Below are 20,642 nucleotides of genomic sequence, written 5' to 3'. Positions count from 1 at the left end.
TTTTATCATAACCAGTGAAAAGAACAATTCACTGCTGGGATGACTGTACCATTGTGTGTAAGGAACAGTTACCTTGCAGCATTAGAATAATGATTTTTTCAAGCACAGAAAAAAACACTACTTCTGCAAGATGCAAGTTAAGAGATTACAAATATTTGTAGGTCATTTCGAAATTGGCACCTTCAGAGGCAGAACACAAGTACGCTGCAAGAGAGCTGACTCAGTAATGAACTACAACAGAGTCTGGCACTTGATGAATAATCAAACACCACTGATTTTTCACAGCATTCAGCCTTGAAAGACTGTCTGTTTACACAGTAGTGAGACCAACATTACTTGGCTTGCCAGAATGAAATAATAGAAGCTTAAAATGGCATGGTGTAAATCGTAAATGGTATTTATGTTCTGCACTTTAAAGCACTGCAAGAATTGTGTGCTCTAAACCACCTTTTTTTGTAAGCTATTGAATAAACCAAAACCAGAAGTCACACTTACTCCTCTTTCTTGATTTCACTCCCAGGTAAGAGCTTGACATATGATTTTGGAAACCAACCCCTTCCTCCATGTACCTCCCCAAACCACCAGTTTTCCTGTTGCTCCAGGACAGTAATAATATCATTTTTTGAAAAATTCAAGTGGTTTTCTTTTTTTGCAGTCCAAGAGCAAAGTGCTTGTGCTTTTAAGTTCTCGACAGGCTGCCCCTGTTAAGACAGAAGTGGAGATGTTGATTGGCCACACTACCCCAAACTGGTGCATGTGTTAAAAACAAATGAACAAACATTGATGTATCCTTTATTGAAGTTTAAACAACTTCATTCCTAACTGACGGCTGAATAATTTATACTTTTTTACACAGATGTATATAAGCCGTTGATTGAAGAACAATCTCTCAACTCTGTTTCTTATTTGTTACAAACATCTGGTGTGTCTAGTTATAGGTGAAAGTGGTTTTAGAATTATGAAACATATTGCATGAGTCTCCTTGCTCAGTGGTTCCTGGAAAGATATGGAATTATGTCAGTGCACACTAGTGGAGCATTCAGACTCGCTTCTTTATCCTCTAGCCTGTTCAGTGCACCCAGTATTAGAAAAGTTGTGTTTTTTCTTTAAATCTGTTTCATTAACATGAATCTAAAATACAGCAAGGTCTCCACTCTCACACAATATACCTGTCCATGAATGGGTGAAACAGATCCAGGGGATACAGTGCGAGTAAAAGCTGATTTCTGTTGCCATGCTGTATTAACATTCAGGCTAGAAAAAGGTATGTTTTGGTAATCAGATTCTTCTGCAGATTTACTTGATGAAAGTGGTCTGCAAATTGAATACAGGCATATTTAACACATTACAATTTTTATTTTAAAAGTACCTCAAATAGAATAACCTTTTTTATTTTAACATACATAAAACAGATATTCTATACAATGCAAAGCAGACTTGTCAAATACTTAAATTTCCAAGGTAAGACTTTCAGGTAGGTTCTTCAGTAAGTTTTCTGCATTTGTATTTTAAAAACAAACACCAAATTAAGCTATACAGCATATTATGTGTTAGCTAAATTTAGGAAAAGCAGTTTTAACAGAAACACAACAAAAACTCACTCTGAAGCAGTTGAGGTAGTAGATAATGATACTGTAGGAGGAAGTAAGGCCTTCTTAGGAGATAAAGATTTTTCTCCTTCTGGTATTTTTTCTACATAATTGCATGGAAACCAACCAAAATGTCCTTGAAAACTCCCATAAAGCCAACCAGGCTCTCCCACAGTTTTTTCATCAACCTATGGACAGGAGGATAAACACAAAGAAAATGCAATTGGCAGCATAAAACAAACAGGGTATCCAGCACGTCAGCACCTGCTGGCACTCTGAATTGAGCAGTGCAAGCAACACACATACAATAAGCAGCATTTTCATTCTCTTCCCTTTCAGAATGGACCTGGTTTTCCACTGTTCAACAAACAGGGCGATGATGCAACTGCACAGTTTTTAGACACAGGTAGAGACAGGCCTCAAACACAACATATTCCTTCAAACAGGCTCCAAATATGCACACCGGGGATCAGGTACTATACCTGGAGCCGTTCTGGCTTGCCAAAAATTACAGTGCATTGTGTTGTATTGTACCAAATGTGCAGCCAAGAGGCAGCAGCTGGCAAACTTATCAGCTCACGGAAACAACTGCTGTAGTTTTGCTTACAGATATAATTAACAGTGTCATTTGCATCCAAAACACGTCCAAAAATTCTGAAATTTATTATACAATTAAGTATAGAGCATCCTTAAATGTTCATAGCAATACTGAAGCCTCCATTATGCTGTAAATTAGTCAAAATTAGCTAAAAATTTGCAGTTCATAAAATACTATCACCTAGTTAGCTTAGTTGAGGTTTGGGGTTTAAGAGGAGGCAGTGGCAGCTGTTAGTCTATTTCTAAAATGAGTTATCAGTAGTTATGACAGTTAATTATGTCTGAGAAGGAAGCCAAAGCAAAACCTACTTCTCTTGTTCCCTCTTCAATGCTTCATTGGTAGGAAAATATAAATAAATGATTTAACACTGCCAAACTGAAGGCTAATACTTAAGTGTTTTAATACTTTGTACCACATTGCTTTGTAAATTCTCCCTTTTCACCTACCTATATTCGTTACAGTCTAAATGAGGAGAAACTATACATATATTAGATACATAAATAATTGTACTGCCATGGCTGTAAATCAGTTTTCACAAGTCCACCTGAAGGCACATGCTTTCAAACACTTGTATGCTGTCAAGGGACGTAATCACATGAAGTGACACAGATTTCAACTGAGACGCCAAAAAACATTTCCCATCTTATGGTCCTGCTGTAATATTATAGATAGCATATTCAGCTGAATCCAGAAAAGTGCTACAAAGAACGGACACAGAATAAACTACTACAGATATCTGCCTGAGGGAGCATTCATAAAGGACCAGCTAATAATATTATGGTGAGGTTAACCAGCCTATGTCAACAAGACATTAGAAAATTATATTAAGATTCTGAAGAACCATTCACATCTACTTGTTAAATAAGTTGTTTTATTTTCATTTAATTGCTATTAATTAATAATTCATGCCTCTATTTACTATGCTTATATTTCAAGCAGGCACTTAGAGGCCAACCTGTACACGTACAACGCACTGCAACCACCGTATCATTCCTGATCTACTAACTTTAGAAAGTCTGTTTAGCATTCACTATGTTATTTTAAACAGATTCTCAACACCTATAGGATGTGTAAGATCCAAACAAAGATTCTGTCTGAACTAATTCTAATTTCAGCTGTTCTTAAAAAGCAATCCAATTTAAATTCTGAGTAAGCCTTAGCCTCACAAATCTATTAATGTAATGCTTTTGACACTTAAGACCTCGTGCATGTCAAGGCCGGGGAAGAGGGTGCGTGTGTGTGATTTCTGCAAGTCAAACATGAATGGCCAATCTTACCTGAATTATATCGCCAGTATTAAAGCTCATTTCATCATGATTCCTTGCTTCAAATGGATACAAAGCTCTGTAATTTACCAAGGCAACTGGATTCCTAGACTCTGAGACACTAACAGCGTTGCCTGAAAGGGTAAGAAAACTAGTTACCATTTTGATACAGCTGAAAGACATGCACTTCGTTGGAGCCAAATCATTCTAAGCAACAGGTATGAATACAAGAGAACAGTTCTTGCCCCAGACATTATGCAAATACTCAGAGATCACCAGCTACAGCAGGCCGATGGGATGCATACAAGAGTTTAATATGCTAATCATAGTAAATATGACATAGGCAATAAAACGCATTGCTTTCTGAAGTGAAAAAAATTAAACCTTTACTTTCTCATCTTTCCTTGTCAAACTGCCTGGCTAAACCAGTGCTTTAATATAGTCTTAAGGCAATTATAATTTTCCAAGTTGAAAAGATACCACAGTTGCAACAATAAGTATTCAACAGCATGTGTGAAGATTTTTCTTAGAAACCTAGAATAGCAAAATATCATTTCCATTTCCTTTGTATCTCTGTTCTCCAAGTCTGTGACTGATGTTGCTAACAGTGAATGTTTTACAAGGTATAGCTGAAGTGTGCAAATATCTTTCAGCACTGTTCTAAATTGGTTCTTGGTGAACTCAGTGTTAGAAGCGGCTAATAAAACTGAAAAGAACTAACGAAGGATGGAACTAATCAAAAGCGCCTTTAGCAAAAATACTGTTAAACCAGTATTTTTTTTAAGTCACGCAACTACAGTTAGGTCTAGTCATTCAGTTTTTTGTTATTTAATAAGACTATTCAATATAATGCAGAAATAAACTAGATTTCAATGTTAATAAAATGCATCACTGAATGTTACCTACCCATCCGCTCATTACTGAACAAAACTCCTCCATATTAGCATTCTGCTTTAATGACAGAAAGTGCAGGCCTTAGGAAAAAGCTAAAATATTACTGTTTCCAGAATCTGGGATTTGTTGACCATGATCACTGGAATATTGGTCATCAGAGTTATAGGTGCTGAAAACTGACAGAAGTAACCCAACTTAATAGGATTATTAAAAACTAAAGACATGAAACATTGCTAGTTTGATTTTTTTAAGTAGTATTCTAGACAATAAGCCTGCCATAGTGTCACATTAACAGTAATACATTTAAAGAAAGAAACAACTCTCAGGAAAATAAGAACCATTAAAGCAAAAATCTAAGATTACCTTCATTTTTCCAGGGTGGTTTAAGATTTTTACCCTCTGTTGGTTTCAACAGATCTGCAAATTTCTCATTTACACTTAATTTAGAAGTACGTTTCTCCACCTCTTGAGAGCTGGTCACTTCTTTTGTCTTCTTTATTTCTTCATTCTGCTTACGCCTCTCCTCAGCTTCTTTTGCTATTTGTTCTTGCTTTCTTTTATCTTCTTCCAGTTGCCTCTGCCTTTGTTGTTCTGTCTCCCTAAAGATTGTGGCTTGCCTGCTTTTTTCCTCATCTGCATGAAGCTGTTGTTTATTTTCCCTTTCTCTCATCAGAGCAACGGCTTCTTCAGCTTTCAGCTTTTCTTGAACTTTTTCCTGCATGCGTTCTTCCTCCAATCGCTTCTTTTTCTCTTCCTCTTCCCTTCGGATGTTTTCCTGCCATCTGTTCTCCTTCTCCCGTTTTGCTTTCCTGAAAGAAAAGAGTAAAAGAGAAGTAGGAGAACATTCATACAAAAATGAATGAGATTATGATCATAGAGTAATTGACTGCACTTGTCAGTAAAACTCAGTCCATGATATTGATCACTCTCCTCTCCGGGTGTGAGCTCTTCGATGGGAGGCCATGCTTTGACTAAACATGATTGCCTGTATATTTCACATACAAATAACAAATGGATTTAAATTCTTGGTACAGAAACACTGCCACGTGGTTACTTGCGCAGTGCTTCATGGGCACTTCTTGCTCATCAGGATAGGTAAGCAGAAGTGTACTGTTAATTGAACAAACGTGTTTTTTAAGCTGTCCACCAAAGTAGTAGCCAAGATTGGAAACTAAGATTTCCAAACAGATTAATAACAAAATTTCACTCCGGTACATACATATAAATACCCTTTGCATACTTATCTTTTTGCTGCTTGAACTTTTTGCCTTCAGCAGTTGTAATCTATTCAATACGCTTATCCTCACCATGGCCACACTCTTCAGCAGACAGAAACTGGACATCTGACTGTATTCTCTGCCCTGATTCTAGCCTGTGCATCTCTCCAAAAAAGTTATTATCCAATTCAACACATTTAAAAATCATTTATTTTTAGCTGTCCAAGACCTTCCTTCTGAAAAGAGCAGGACCTAACCCTTTGGGCCACCTTCTGAAGAGATTGTTGAGGTCCACGCCTAGAGAAGACTGCTTCATCAAGTAACTGGGGGGGTCCACTCATTTGATGGCCATTTTATTGCGTTTTCAAGAGCATGACAGGATCTAGTAGGAGCTGTGCAATAATGCTGTTAATCTAACATACAGATTCAACAGAAAAATTAACAGGATATCACTGTACGCACAGCATACAGTTTTCTTAAAGGGACCGTTACAAATGTTACGAAACACCATCAACGCTATTGTAGAAATACGTTGTCATGAGTTAAGACCTTGAATCACACGCACTACGAAGTCACTAGCTCTGCTTCACAAGCAGTCAAAGCAAATATGAATCACTGAAAATCTCTCTCAAATTAAAAAGACAAAACACAGCAATCCTCTGAATGAGGAGAGCAGTCAAAACCAGCACACCAAAGCAATTCCACAGCTGAGGACTGGCCACTGAGAGCACCCACCCGCCCTCTCCCTGGCACTGTTTCACTACAGGGCTGCTAAGGGTAAACTAGGTAGCTGATAGCAGAAGGTTGGAAGAGAGGAAAAGCAGAGTGGCATCTTAAGACAGCCAGAATCAGACCCTAGAAACCATGTTTTCTTAATCAGTGAAACAAAAGAAAACAAAACTAGCTGGGAACAAGATCACAAAAAACCAAGAGCTGAGGACAGCAAAAGTTTGAGTGCTTCATACAAGGCTGGACTGAGCAAAACCAAGACCATATACATGAAGGCATGATCCTCTCAAAGACTTATTTGAATTTTCTCATTGTCTTCCTAAAAAAGAAACCAAATCTAAACCTCAGAAATTACTCTCATCCAGCTTTCAAGAATAATACAGGAATTAAATAGTCAATGCCCTTCCTATTATCTTAAGTATCAATCTGTCTGGATATACATGACAAAAAACTAGTTAACAGCTCAGTCAGAAGTGCTTTTAAGGAAATAGGTCAGATGTTTTGAGGCCAGCAAAACAAGGCAGAATATATGAGGAATTTTAGATTGTGTGAGGATTATCTATTGAAGGAGCTAAAAATCTTAATAGCAAAAGTGCCTACTTGGTTTATTTATCCATGGCATCTGACCTTTTTTAAAACAAAAGACAAAAACAGATCAGAAAGAGAAAATTCAAATCATCTTGTATCAGTGGTACTCCATATGCTTCCTCTAAGGCAACTCAATAGGATGGATTTTTACTTATTAGACCTCTCGTTTAATACAATCAGCATCTTAAAAGTCACCACAGCATTATTTTGCTTTAAGAACTGCAACATTGATACATTCAGACATGGTACCTTGCAGCCTCATCTTCCAGCCGCTTTTTCTGTGCAAGTTCAGCTCTTCTTTTTTCTACTTCTTTTATTTTGTCCTGCTTGATCCTGTGGAGCTGCTCCAAGGCTAACTGCTGTGTGCTGTAACTTTCTCTCAGGTCCTAAGGAGGAAACACAATGAATTACATCAAAGCCAGTCTTTCGAGAAAAGCATCCAGGCATTTTAATGCTTTGTGAACCAAGTTTTAATACAAATGGACAAAGTAATATTAAGTTATTAATAGTCCTTGGAGGTCACTGCAAAGAAAGTAAAATAAACAGAAGTATAAAAGGATGGCAGGTTTGCAAAGCCTTTGATGTAACTTAGACTTTCAAAGAGCCCTTCCAGCCATACACCTGCTGGAAATGGCTATTACGACAGAGGAGAAGGAAAGATATAAAACTGAGTGTTCAAACACAACATTATCTAAGGGCACAGAAGGCAAGGTAGTATATTTTAAATAACTACAAGGAAGGAGACTTCAAGTGAAAGTCAACACAATACCATAAACCTGAGAATGCACCCCTTCAGTAGGGTGCTCACCTTTGCAATGCTTTCTGAATGATCAGTCTCATATTTAAATCAAAAAAAACCTTATAAAAATATCCAGCAGGCTTATCACTGTGGGAGGCCACAGCCTAAAGACACTAAATCAGACTGGAGTTTTCCTGTATTTGTAAATATCACAATTTTACTCTTTTTCTTTTGAGCACATCCTTTAATTCCTATTGCATCTCCCTCTGATAACAACTTTTTCACAGCAGAAAAATCTGCACGAATCTTTGGGATAATTATGTGTACAGAATTAAAAAACCAACAGTAATAGAATTACTTTAGATTGTACTTCACCAAGTCACAAAATACCTGTAAGACATTACATTATTTTTTCCTTAGGATTCCCATTGATACACACTAAGCAATGCAACAGGTATACTCTGACTTTTCATATCTGATCTCATAAATACAAATAAAGCAATTAAGAATGACCTGTTCCCGCTACAATATGCACCTCTGCCAATAATCACGTTGCCTAAGAGCTATTGTACAATTTATATGAAAAGGGCAAGATAACAAGGTTTCTGTGTCAGCAAAAGTCTCTGTAGCAATAAACTAAATCAAGCAATTGACTACAATTTTTCAGCAAACATATTCAGCTGATAATTCTCATTTTGCATAGATATTGAGGAACACTGTGGAAACAACCTGCATCAAAAAAAACATTGCACCTTTGATTTAAGGACAGAATAACCTTTATGCAAAATGGAAAGGTCAGTTAAGTAACTCTGGTCTGCGCGCCCCTCTCAATTATTCTTGAAGTCAGATTTCGGACCCCAACAGACAAAAGCAGTGTTGAGGAACAACAGCAAGTAGGTTTTAGTACTGGGTTAATCTGAAGGTTTAATAGCGTTATGTTTGCCATATCATATACCTATTCTGTATAATGATGTTATGTCTAGACTTTTAAAACTTAGATGAGAATTTGTATATCTGAGTCACAGCTTAAGATGTATGGACACAGGTAGAGAACAACAGATGGAAAAGTGGGAGAAGACACTATTTCCATCAACTAAAAAGAAAAAAATAACTGAATAAACCAAATTTGTGAACATAGTCTATTAAGAAATAAAATGGCTATCAGTATTTTGCAGTTTAGATTTCTAAGCAGGTAAGAAAATTTTAAGTCTTTAGAAGGATGTAAAAGCTAGCAGAAAGAGAAAGAGCCTATTGATTTTCTTTTAGGAAAAATTATTTAATAGAAGTTGTACAACCAAACAGAAAGGGTAAGCAGAGAAAAATTGCGAAATAATTAAAAACCAAAAGAGCCAAAGATTAGAAAATAACCTTAAGTAAGAGGAAGAGGTTGTTGAGACAGCTTAGCAGAGACAAAAGGCACTGAAGAACAGAATCATCCATATTCTCACACTGTAAGATAAGGTAGATAAAAAGCCAATTAATCTCTGTACTGTATTTTGAAAAACATATTTTAGGGAAGACTGAATTGTGGATGCAGCCACTGAACACAGCAAGCCATGCAATAAACAAGTAACTAAAAATACATGCTATACGTAGCCATTTTTTTTAAATAAAAGAAACTCCTTAAAACGCCTACAAATTTTTCTTTGTGCTCTTTTTATTGGAGAGTGCAGAGCCCTCACACTGGCCCGGCATAAATCCATTACTTAAGAATAAAGTTCACATCAGTGCCACTAAGAGTAAGCTAGTAAATAAAGTTAAGTGGATGCACGCTACCCTGCCTGAGAGTTGCATGCATTTTTAGGCAAGTCAAGAGCTGCCTCTGAAACAAAAACACCTTCAGGGCCAGTGGTCGTTATGTCTTAACTTCTACACAGATAAGTGGTCTGTGCTTACTTTTAGGACAATACTTAAGCCTGCTACCAGATCTTGTACAATGTACTAGGAAACCATGTACTTCTTTCAATAAAAGAGAAATGTTCCATCCACAATTCAAAAATAGTAGCCAATATAACCTCAGCACTGTAAGAACAGAATTTGCAAGAGCCTGAAAAACTTCAATGCGAAATCAAAATGAGTTCTAGAAGGCCAAAGTTGAGAGTGAGCAAGCTGATTCATGCAAAGCAACAACTAGCAAGAGATTCACATTTTAGTATATTAGCAACAGTTTTAAGTGCATGTTTATTGCATTATTTACTCCAAGACCTTATTTGACATTGGAAGTTGGGGAAAGCTTTTTGGACGCCTGGTAGAAGTGCCACCAATCTTTATGACTGGATAGAGACACAAAGATACTGCTTACTGGTCTAAGACTAAGAATTTAGATAGTGCAGGTACCTTAAGCTGGCTGTTAAATGCATCCATCTCAGCAAGTTTAGAAGCAGTTTCTTTCTCAAGGGCATCCAGTTGATCCTTAAGTCTTTGGCATAATTCTTCCTTTTCTAGGGACTTCTTGTGCACTGAACTGATTCCTGTACCTGCACACGGAAAAACAAACCATTTTACAAGGATTTCTGTTTTCACAAATTATTTTATTATTTTCCTAATATACACGCATTCCCAAACTCTTCCCTCAAAACTCCTTGATTTACCTTCCTACGCACATACAGCACAACGAAGAAATGGCTCCAACCCCCAACTGAGACACACATGCACCACATGTAATACGTACAGAATAAATTACAAGTTGTATTTTGTAGTATCAGACTAATCCATAGCAAACTTCTAGATAGGGACTTCTAGTGCGATTTGATGTGAAGACCAGTGTAGATTTTACATAAATGAACTCTCTTGAGATTACACTACCAAAAAAGACAAGGTGTAATAATATCTGTGGGCTGTATAGTCTGTATAAATCAATAATTTCAAGCAAAATCTGTGCTTTCTCACAAAAGTGTCTGTTTGCCCCTTGTTTAGAGCAGGAAGGAAATAATGGAATGCAGACGAAACAATGCTAATATGGCACTAACTGAAAAGACATAAAAGTGAAAGTGCGATTAACACTTCTGTATCCTTCAATTTTTTAACAAATGATGAAAAGCCAGCAGTGCAAACAGAAGAGAATTCATGTGCAGGCACTTACTCTGAGTGTTTTCAAGTTGAGCATTTTTAATTCTTTCACTTAACAACTGCTTTTCAGGAACTAAATAGATTAGTTTACTCTGATATTCCTGTAGATATTGAAGAGAACATAACAAATTTTTATTACTTTTTATAAATCAGTAAGTAAAAACGGATGAATTTTCAAACATAACTTCAATTCACATTAATGAAACATGGATACAAGTCATCATTATGGGATAGAGGAAAAAAATTACTTCTATACCCTCAATATAAATACTATTAAAGCTGAATGCTTTTTCACCCAAAAACATTAACACAGTTGGATAAAAAATTAACAGGCATGTTAAAAGTGTAAATATAATCATGAGAACATGTAAGTTGACGGCCCCAAGCCTAACAAAACCCAGTAACTTTCTGTGACACACAGGAACATGAAAAGAAGTTTCCTGACATGCACGAGCATTACATAAAAATACAGCAGAGGATGATTTATTGTAGTCAACTAATTTGAAGTAATTCATGTCTTGCTATTCAAAGAGATTAAAAAAAAAAAGAGCAACAAGATAATTCAACCCAAAGACATCTTGCTCTACATTCAGGAAAACATTCCTCCAAAATTTGAGTCTGGAGCCATGAAAGAATTCATAATTAAAGAGAAGTCACTATTATTGGTTCACAAAAGAACAGCTAAGGTTTTAACTACTGACCTCATTCAACTATCAGCTTGTTGCAGCACATACAACAAATAAAAGTAAAACCCTGCAATGTTGATAGCCTTGCTGATTTCCTCTCTTCACTATAATCAAACTGATTCACTATTCCTCCCTACGGGAATGTATTATCAACAGCATTATGGAAACACAGAATAGGAAGTAAAGGAAAACTACAGAAAGTTATCTACCTGAAGCTGCTGTTGTAGTTGCTTGACTTCCATGATTCCTTGGTCATATTTCTTATCTAAAGCCTCCAGTTCAGTTTTTCGAACTTGCTTTTTGCTTCGAATATCCTCCAATCTGCCTGAGATTTGCTGATGTTTGTCCGTCTAGAAAGAAATCAAAGGCAAATTATACCACATACGGCGAAAATTTCCTCTCCACTAAATCTGTGGGCAATTATTTTATGATCAATTCTGTAAAACAACCCAAAATATCTGCTTTAGATTCCTCATTCAAAATGGAATGAAACTCCTAACAGACCATTAACATAGACTCTCAGATTTGCCTACTTTAAAATACTGTATTTCAAGATTGTAGTGAAATTTCCGTCTTACCAGGGCTTCTAATTCAAGATTAAGGCTCTTCTTTTTAGAGGTCAACTTGACAATTTCTTCTTGTTCCCTGTTACGTTGATTAAGAAGTTCTTGGCGACGAATTCTCTCCCATTCCAATCGTCGCTGGCGCTCAAGTTCTTGCTTTGCTGCCTGCAGAAAAGTTCCATTACCTTAAATTCCAATGGAGACACAGAACTTGGAGACTATGATTTAATATAACGTGCTCTATTTCTAAATAGCATAACAGCAACCAACGTATTTCTTTTTTAAAGTGCTTTTACATAGAGCATCAAAGAATGGAGGAAGTGATCCTGTAAGATTCTTCATGCCATACTCTGAACTCTGGATGAAGAAAAGCTACATAATTCAAAGACAAAGTCTAATTAGCTTGAAATACTGCCCACAAATGAGCACATGGGCAAATATTGCTCATAACCTCCCTTGAGTATTTCACAAAACTACATAAAATATCTTATGCGTGCACTGCAACACCACGTAGATGCAAATTTTTCTCAAGTTCAACTGTCAAAATATTATCCATTACGAATTCCGCACAATCTTGTTTGGTACAGACTTTTGCACAAACCCAAGAAATCTGTCCAAGAAAACCTCATCTGGCCTATGAAGTATCTGAAAAATCTTCAACCTATACCAACACTTTATTAATTTATAAGATGCAATGTTTCCAAACAGAAACGGTGTTCTCTTTCCAAGACAACCTGCCAAAGGCCATGCGAGGAGACAGGACGAAAGCCAGCATTCAAATCCTGAATGCACTGTTAAGTAGATACTGTATGCATGTACATATTCCTTCAAGCATTAAAAAATAATTTCAAGAAAACAACCTCCCGCCTTTCTATTTCTTTCCTCCTTTCTTCTTCCCTTTGTCTTTCCAACTCTCGTTGTCTCTCCAGCTGCCTTTCCATTTCGAGTTGTTTTTTCCGTTCCTGTTCCTGACGTTCCCTCTCTCTTCGCTCTTGTTCTTCTCTCTCTTTCTGAGCCTTACGTTCAGCCTCTCTCTGCTGCTGCTCCAAAAGGACCTGACGGCGTTTTTCCAGCTCCATGTTTCCTCTCTCGTAGTTGGCTTTCCTTTTGTCCTCAAATGTCACTAAAATAAGGAAAGGTGGTTATTTCTGTCCTGTGCAAAACACTGCTCTCAAAGTACTACCTCAGTCATGCCACTAAAGATAGATACTTTCTTTTTGGCAAGCTCAGGTTGTTGGGTCATGGATGATATAAGCATTTTACATTTGTTAAAGTATTATTTTTCTTTTCAAAAATAACTTCAAGTTTTCCTAAGTCTGTCTTTTTTTTTTTTTTTTTGCAATTGGAATAAAGTGTTTAGTTTAAAACAGACCATGAAAATTACTTTTTTCCTCCAAAATTCAAAAGACCTCCTTTTAAAATCTAGGAGAAGACTATCTTCTGTTAAAAAGGTTTTACTGTGCAAGAAACATTAACACACAGAGAAAGATCTTGGTTTTTAAGGGTGCTCCCAGTAAGAGCTCCTGGAGTTAAAAACAGCAGAAAACAAAACAGGATCAAGCTCAATTCCTGCACTATATGATCAAAAGAGATACAAAGGAATGGTTTAGGCTCCCAGCAACCACCCTTCCAAAAAGACAGGCAAGTCGTGTCTCGCAGTATGCATGCAAGCAACCTTTGCTGGTAGCATCAGGGAGTCAATAGTACAATCTATGTTACGTGCAAACTGCATCTACTTTTCTGAGAATTAAACTACATTGGAACTCCTCGATTTCAAAATGTTCAGAACAAAGTAATGCCAGGAACTTTCAGTGGAAAAAAAAAATTGCAGTAGCATGGCAGTATTTGGCCATGAATGATTTCTTTGCAAAAATACATTATTAATCATCACACTTTTCCTTTCCTACAGCTAAAAATAGCCCCTATCTCTGCCTTCTCAATTCTATTAGATGTAATAGGCTGACTACATCCACTTAATGACCTTCCTGCCATCCAAGTTAAAAGGGATCTAGCTCCTGAAGTGAAGCTCCCTAGGGATCGGATCCAAAGGTTTCAGTGCTCTTCAAAGACAGCCCTATACATTAAGAATGTGAACCCTATTTTACCTGGCTGTTTTTTCTGTGGCTCCTCCTCTTGCACAGGCTGGTAAGATGGCAGGGTTCCATTTATATTTTCAGTATATTTTCCACTTCTGGAGGGAAAAAAACCCCACCGTTGTTAGAGAAATAACACAGTTTTCTTTGTATGAAACACTTCCGTTGAAAATATATTGTGTTTCACTCCCCTCGGTGACATACCTGAAAGAAGGTGGCACCAGTTCGAGAGGCAGAGTTAGTGGCAGAGGTTGTCCGGCCTTGGCCATATCAGTTAGGTGCATGGCTAACACAAACTCATCAGCTTTGAGCTGTCCATCTCCATCAATATCAGCTAGTGACCTGCACAGTTTTAACAGCAATAATAATTAGAACCAAACATCACAGCTACTCACAAATGACAGCTGAAAATTTACTGTAAATATATATTTTTAAATAGAGAATTCCTGTAAAATGTTCTGGCAAAAATAACTACAATTAATAACATGAATAGCTGATGAAGGGAGCTATTATTTTCTTTAATAATGCACTGCTATTCAGACGTTTTCATAAAATACAGCAAAAAGACATATCTCGAATTATTGCATCACTAAGAGAAGAGCTGAGAAGAGAAACCAGGACTGTTCTTAACCAGCTCAAAATGCTCGAAACCACTTTTTCAAGTGTTGTTTTTTTTCCAAACAAAAGCAAACATTATACAGAATTACATGAAATTCTACAACACGAACCTTTGCATAAAATTTCCACCACCACTCCTTGTGTCTCCTTCAACAGTACAACGAAGACACGAGCTGCCCCACAGTACCCTCCACGGGTAGGAAAAGGATCACCCACCCCCTCTACAGAGAGGGCAAACCACACAATTGTATTGTTAGTCTACAAAATGCTTCCCACACAACCAGGGTGGTGGAGGTATGTGTGGGAAACCAGAGATGCAGGCAGGAAAGCAGGAACCTTTCTCCAAGAACTATCTATGTAGACACAATTGCAGGAATGCATCCTTAGACTGCACTTCAGTGAAACGTTTAATAAAGTAACTGCTTGTTTAAGAAGAACAGTTTAAAAAAACCCTACTAAAACCAGAAAGAAACCATCCAACCAAACAAAAAACCCCAGCACCACAGTGAAAAACAAAAGAAAATGATGAAGTAAGACTTTATTACATTCACAGACAAGCACAATTCACACGTAACAGTACTATTATTACAGTAATTACCATGAATGCAGCACCCCAGTAGAACCACTAGTAACATCTTGCTTTGGGCAAAACTGAAATTTGGCTGTTAATCTCTCTACGTGGGTACACAGAGCTCCTTGCATTGGCTAGTGCTATCTTCAGGCTAGGCACCCAGAAGGAAAACAGTCGCTACACACCTGCTTCATTTCCCCATGCTCCCGAGTGGGGGAATACAACCTGACACTCCATTTCTACCTTCACAGCATGCAACCAAACAAGCTGAACAAATACAAGGAATATTTCAGCTTGCTGCTTCTAAAGACAAACAAATGACTGCCCTGCGACAAAGACGAAGAAGAAAGGGAACTCAGAAAAAGGTACTGTGAATTCTGCTGGGCCATTAAATTTTATGTATAACATCTGAGTTATGTCTGAAGGCGTAATCCAAATTACCATATCTAGCGGGGCATATTATTCAAGCCTTCAAACAACTGTAACCATTTCCATCACCAGAGTAAAGGCATGTCTTAACAGATATGTAAGATGTAGATATCTTTACAGGGACCGCAGTAAAACTAAAAACTAACAAGCTTGATTTCAGAATCCTACTTTTAAAATTAACAAGCCCTCATCTCAGCTGAACTAGTTCATCACTGAATGAGAAACTGAAATTAGTATCTGTACTATATGGAGTTCAACAAACAAATGCAAAAAGTGAAAAATTATAATATGTCATGGTGTCTTCTCAAACTGTTACTAATGAACGAACTAGTTTAAGAAGTAGCTTAGTTTCAGTTTATGATTTTAGATCTATGGTGTCCCTTTATCATTTCTTATTAAATAAAGTACATATCCTTTCAACACCACAAACAGTGAATTCATAATCAGTAACTAAACTTACCAAATAGTAGCCAACTGAGTCTGTGAAAGGTTTGATTGCAGAAGGGCATTCCTTGCTTGAAATCCTTAGTGAAAGTGTAAAAGGTTTTAATAAAAAGAAACACTTTGAACAAAGATTCACATGTAGCAAGAAGTGGGTCATTAAAAATAAACATGCCCCAGTTCATATTAATCTAATCCATTTTCATCAGAGGCTAACAGTTGGCTTTATTTCCAGGCTTAACAACAGGAACACGATAATGATATTAAGTATTCTTGTGTACTTCCCTCCCTCCACCCCCCGCCCCCCCTCAGAGCACCTACCAGAAAAGCTCACATGAAAAACGCGTATTTATGGTAATCCTCACAGCTGTTAAAAAAGCACAGCTGACTGTCTACCTAAACCTTGAGCTAGCATGCTGGAAAGCTGTTGGTTTTCCTTTGATAGTAAAGAACCATATACCTTTCTAGGCAGGTCAATGAAACCTTCAGGCCAAAATCAACTGAGCAAGATAAAAAGCATTGAGTCCCTTTTTTGAAACAGAGAACTGTCCTCCTTTTTTTTGTAAGCTAGGTAAGTGCTTATTCAAGATACATACTAACTTTACAACTAATAACTGCTCATCCAGGGCTCCAATCACTGCATTACAGTGAGTAATCCAGTTTTATAAAACTCTACTCTTGTATTAACTTTGCATTTAGTCTTTTGAAACCACCATAATGCTGTGGTATGGCATAAATATCACTGAAAGTCAACCAAGAATAACTACCTTAAATTACTTCTGAAAAATTCCAAACATGGCTGCAGTACTGCAGTGTCTTTCCTGAATTACTTTCTTTGAAAAGATAAAGCCCAAATATCTAAGCAATTACTAGCATATATACATAGGAGCACAGGGCACAAAACCAATCATGATATGTTCCCCATTTTACAAAGTCTTAAGAAGGAGTCTCAGTCCAAAGAGTGATGCTTGAAAAATGACTGCTGACTCCATGGGGCTAACTTCCCCAGCCTTTTGGTTCTCAGGCTCTTCTAGTTAGATCCCACCACTGCCACTGTTTTCTTCTTGTCTCCTGCTGTAGCCTCCCCACTCTGCCTGGGGAGACTGCTGCTTCCTCAGGCTCCCCCTCCAGGTCTAACACAGAGCCCAAGCCAATAAACTGATGGTATTTCCATTTCTTGGCTGACTGGAACCACTAGCTGAAACCCACGCTTTCCTGAGTATGTCTGAATGTCAAACAATGTCAGCTTTTATTTCATATGGCAGTCAAATCCCAAGCCGGGATTTCACCCCTCAGCCTGTGACACTCCAAAGGCAGAAAAGACTGCTCATTCTCCCCCCTCTGTATCAAATGCCATACTCACCTGATAAATATCCACTCATACTTTTATCAAGACTGTTAAATTTCTGTCTGTACTTTAATCTGGAGGCCTGAGGAACCGCCCACTCTGAGGATGCAATCTTTGGTGAATTCCCAGCTAATGAAGCACTAGATGAAGAATTTGAGCTGTAATACAACACACATATACAAAGATAAAGAAAGAACTCTAAGTTTCTTGGCTTAATAAACAGGTATTGGAACAGAAAATATATGGCATCTGTGGGTAATATGAAACAACTTCCACAAAGTTTTACTTCTGCTAACTTGCTATATTTTCATCACTAAGATGGAATTTTACTGTGAAAGTAGGGACACATTTCAAGATCCTGTTCCCCTGGTATCACAGGCACTTATGTTGCATAATTAATCAGTCACCACTGCACAATACTACTGTAGGAAAACTCAGCTTTTGTAAGAATGTTTACAAGGGCTATGAAGCACTGGACAGATGTCTAAGTAACTTTAAGTAGTATGTAAATGAATAACCATGAGCATAAAAATGTATCTGATAAACTCACAACCAAAAGCAGGTTCTAAAGCCACTGTATTACACCCCTACCTCTTCTATTAGTGACAACGACAGGCTGAATGGAAGTTTTCCAAGTCATTCAGTTTCTGCAGAATAGTGCTGATGGACCTGTAAAAATTCTGCCTGCAACTCCCAGCATATTTTCACAGCGTCCCACCTTTGAAGATCGGACAAACCCAGGTGCATCCAGCTTGCCTTGTTTAAGGTAATCCCCTACTCTGTCAAGTAAAAAGCTATTTGCAGGAATGCAAGGCAACAAAGAATGCTGACAGAAACAAAACCTTTCTGGCGAGATGCTGGATAGACATCCTTTGCATTGAATTAGATAAGGCAATGGTGGAAATGCTGTCAACAGCAACACTGAAGAAGAGCTACTTTGTAACACTGTAACACCAGCAAAGAAAGCCTTCCAATTAAAAAAAAACAAACAAAAAATACTATTACAGGCACACAGCGTGCCTACCACCATCTTATCGAACGTCTGCTAACATCAGGTGTCTGTCTGCCTGTATGAGGAGCCCAGAGTCTGACACGCGTTCATCCTCAGGCCTTGTATCAGCAGCCAAGAGGTGCGAGCACTTCTGTGTCACCTCCTGGAGCTGAGCTGGGGCGGAGATGCTCTCTGGACTGCCTTTTGGGAGACTGCTCCCGGGATGCCCAGCTAGCATCTAGGTCTCAGCCTAGTCCCTCACTTCATCTATGGCAAAGCTCTAAAACCAGTGAAACGGAGCAGCCGATAATAAAGATTCATAATCTTCTATTATTCATAAAACAAACTCACACATAAATATTTATAACCAATACTATTCTTACATGCCTGCTAACTACACAGTGCCCTCTATAATGAACAAGCCCATCAATCCTTGAACATTGCTTTTATAACCACTTGGTAAGTTTTACTTCTATTTACTAATGAGGTACATTCCTTTCTTTTCGGCGCCACTTTCTCCCATTTGAACTCCTCTCCTACTTCAGATAGTTTTATCAGATTTATTGAAAAGATTATTGTGCGTATCAAAACAATCTATATTCAGACTTTGTAGATTATATCAGATGGACTCATTTTTAATGAATATACTTTGAAAATAGAAATGCTCTTTAAGTTTTGGAAGGTATGCTACTCAAGTTTAAGACACAACCATTTTAAAATTAACTTTCATACCTGCTAGATCCTAAATCGATCAATGACTGTGCCTTCTGTATGCTAGTACCACCAAACCCTCCTGCCATGGGACCTAAAGAACCAGTATGAGGCAGTGCTGAAACAAACAAAAAAAAACACCAAAAACTGTAAAACAACTGGGTAGAAGGTAAAACTTCGTAATAAACACTCAAGGCTTTGACAGAAGTAAGAAAAGCTAATCAGTGCCTTGTTGTTAAGATTAACTAGTTAGAACAGATTTGACAAATGTCAACTTTGGAAGAAATACAATTTAACATGTTTTATTTTAGCTCACATACAAGTATTAGCATTCCTGTCTGAAACTAGCCATAGAGAAAATGAGATTCACAATTCTGAAAGCAAGTACTGCGCTGTACTATACTTACTTGAAGAGAAAGGTATGGACAAAGGCTGCAGAAGGCTGGATGTTCCATTTGGCAACGAGGAGGTACTGGCAGAAGGCACCAGGGGAGCAGAGATAACCAAAGGAGGAATGGAAGTCATGGAGGTCAGAGACATGGGAGCTAATGGTGTGATCGTGGACATAGACGTTGGCATGGACAGATTTGGCATACTACCCATTCCTAGAGCAAAATCCAACAAGTCATGATTTAATACTGCGAGGCTCCAGCAAGAAATTGGGTCCATTATGCTAGGCAGAAACTACACAAAACAACCTGTGTCCAGAGATACAATGAGTTAAAATAGATGCTCATGTATAATATTTACTTTTTCTCTAAAATTTAGAGAAGACACAGAGAAACATACATTGAAGAACATGAATTTAAGAAAAAAATAATCCTTGCAAGCAATTAATTCTCAGTGTATATTTAACTAGTATTTCACAAACGAGTAAGATCTGGTTTTCTGTAATTGCATCTTCAACTAGCTCTTCAACAAGCCTTTCCATGTCTGGCCCCCGAGAGAGACTTCAAATGCAAGTCAGAAGTTGTGACAATCCTCTACAGGGAAAAAGCTGGTATTGTTTCTGAACTAAGACTCTTCCAAGTGTTGGCTTCGGAAGAATCCATACCTGTGAAAAGTGCATACTTAGGGACTTAAGCCTATCAAATGGTTTCTTTAAGACAGCTGCCTGAAGCAAGTAAGCACGTGAATTACTGGCTGAATCTTGTCAAAGACAACAGTATGCGGATGAGATGATGGAAGGTTAGTAGGAAGTAATCATATGCCAACCATAGCTATCTATAAACACATGCATTTGCATGCAAACACACAAGATTTAGTGATGGACAGACATTTTAAACCATGTATGTAATTACTATAGGCATACATCTGATTTCAGAAAAGAAGTATGCACTAAATAACAGGCATGCACTGAATCCCAAAACACCATCAGAAGGGGAAAAAAAAAAGTAAGCAGACTCATATTCAATCGATCGTATCGACAAAACAGACAATCCAATTAATTTTGGAAAAAATACTTTAAATAAGTGTTCTACCAAAACTTTGACCTTTACTAAG

At 37.5% G+C, this 20,642-nt stretch overlaps 1 protein-coding gene across 4 annotated transcripts in view; it reads right to left on the bottom strand.

Moving 5' to 3' along the window:
- The window catches only part of ITSN2 (intersectin 2), an 87,655-nt gene that overhangs the window by 29,966 nt on the left and 37,047 nt on the right, over positions 1-20,642 (bottom strand). For 3 of the 4 annotated variants that reach the window (XM_080389211.1, XM_080389213.1, XM_080389212.1), the window contains exons 6-22: positions 19,547-19,744; positions 19,161-19,257; positions 17,453-17,595; positions 16,109-16,172; positions 14,235-14,372; positions 14,043-14,128; positions 12,798-13,060; positions 11,953-12,102; positions 11,584-11,724; positions 10,702-10,789; positions 9,957-10,096; positions 7,130-7,266; positions 4,710-5,155; positions 3,465-3,586; positions 1,602-1,777; positions 1,170-1,314; positions 496-701 (exon numbers count right to left, since the gene is read on the bottom strand). In XM_080389211.1, coding sequence (XP_080245337.1) covers positions 496-701; positions 1,170-1,314; positions 1,602-1,777; positions 3,465-3,586; positions 4,710-5,155; positions 7,130-7,266; positions 9,957-10,096; positions 10,702-10,789; positions 11,584-11,724; positions 11,953-12,102; positions 12,798-13,060; positions 14,043-14,128; positions 14,235-14,372; positions 16,109-16,172; positions 17,453-17,595; positions 19,161-19,257; positions 19,547-19,744 — 2,740 coding nt within the window. Of the gene's footprint in view, positions 1-495; positions 702-1,169; positions 1,315-1,601; positions 1,778-3,464; positions 3,587-4,709; positions 5,156-7,129; positions 7,267-8,987; positions 9,069-9,956; positions 10,097-10,701; positions 10,790-11,583; positions 11,725-11,952; positions 12,103-12,797; positions 13,061-14,042; positions 14,129-14,234; positions 14,373-16,108; positions 16,173-17,452; positions 17,596-19,160; positions 19,258-19,546; positions 19,745-20,642 lie in introns of all 4 variants that reach the window. The other variant, XM_080389214.1, reaches the window with a different exon arrangement.

Source organism: Falco punctatus (genome assembly GCF_963210335.1).
Source record: "Falco punctatus genome assembly, chromosome: 5".
Lineage (NCBI taxonomy): Eukaryota > Metazoa > Chordata > Aves > Falconiformes > Falconidae > Falco > Falco punctatus.
Note: the sequence above shows the minus strand (reverse complement) of the source record. Positions and strands in the feature narration are given on the sequence as shown.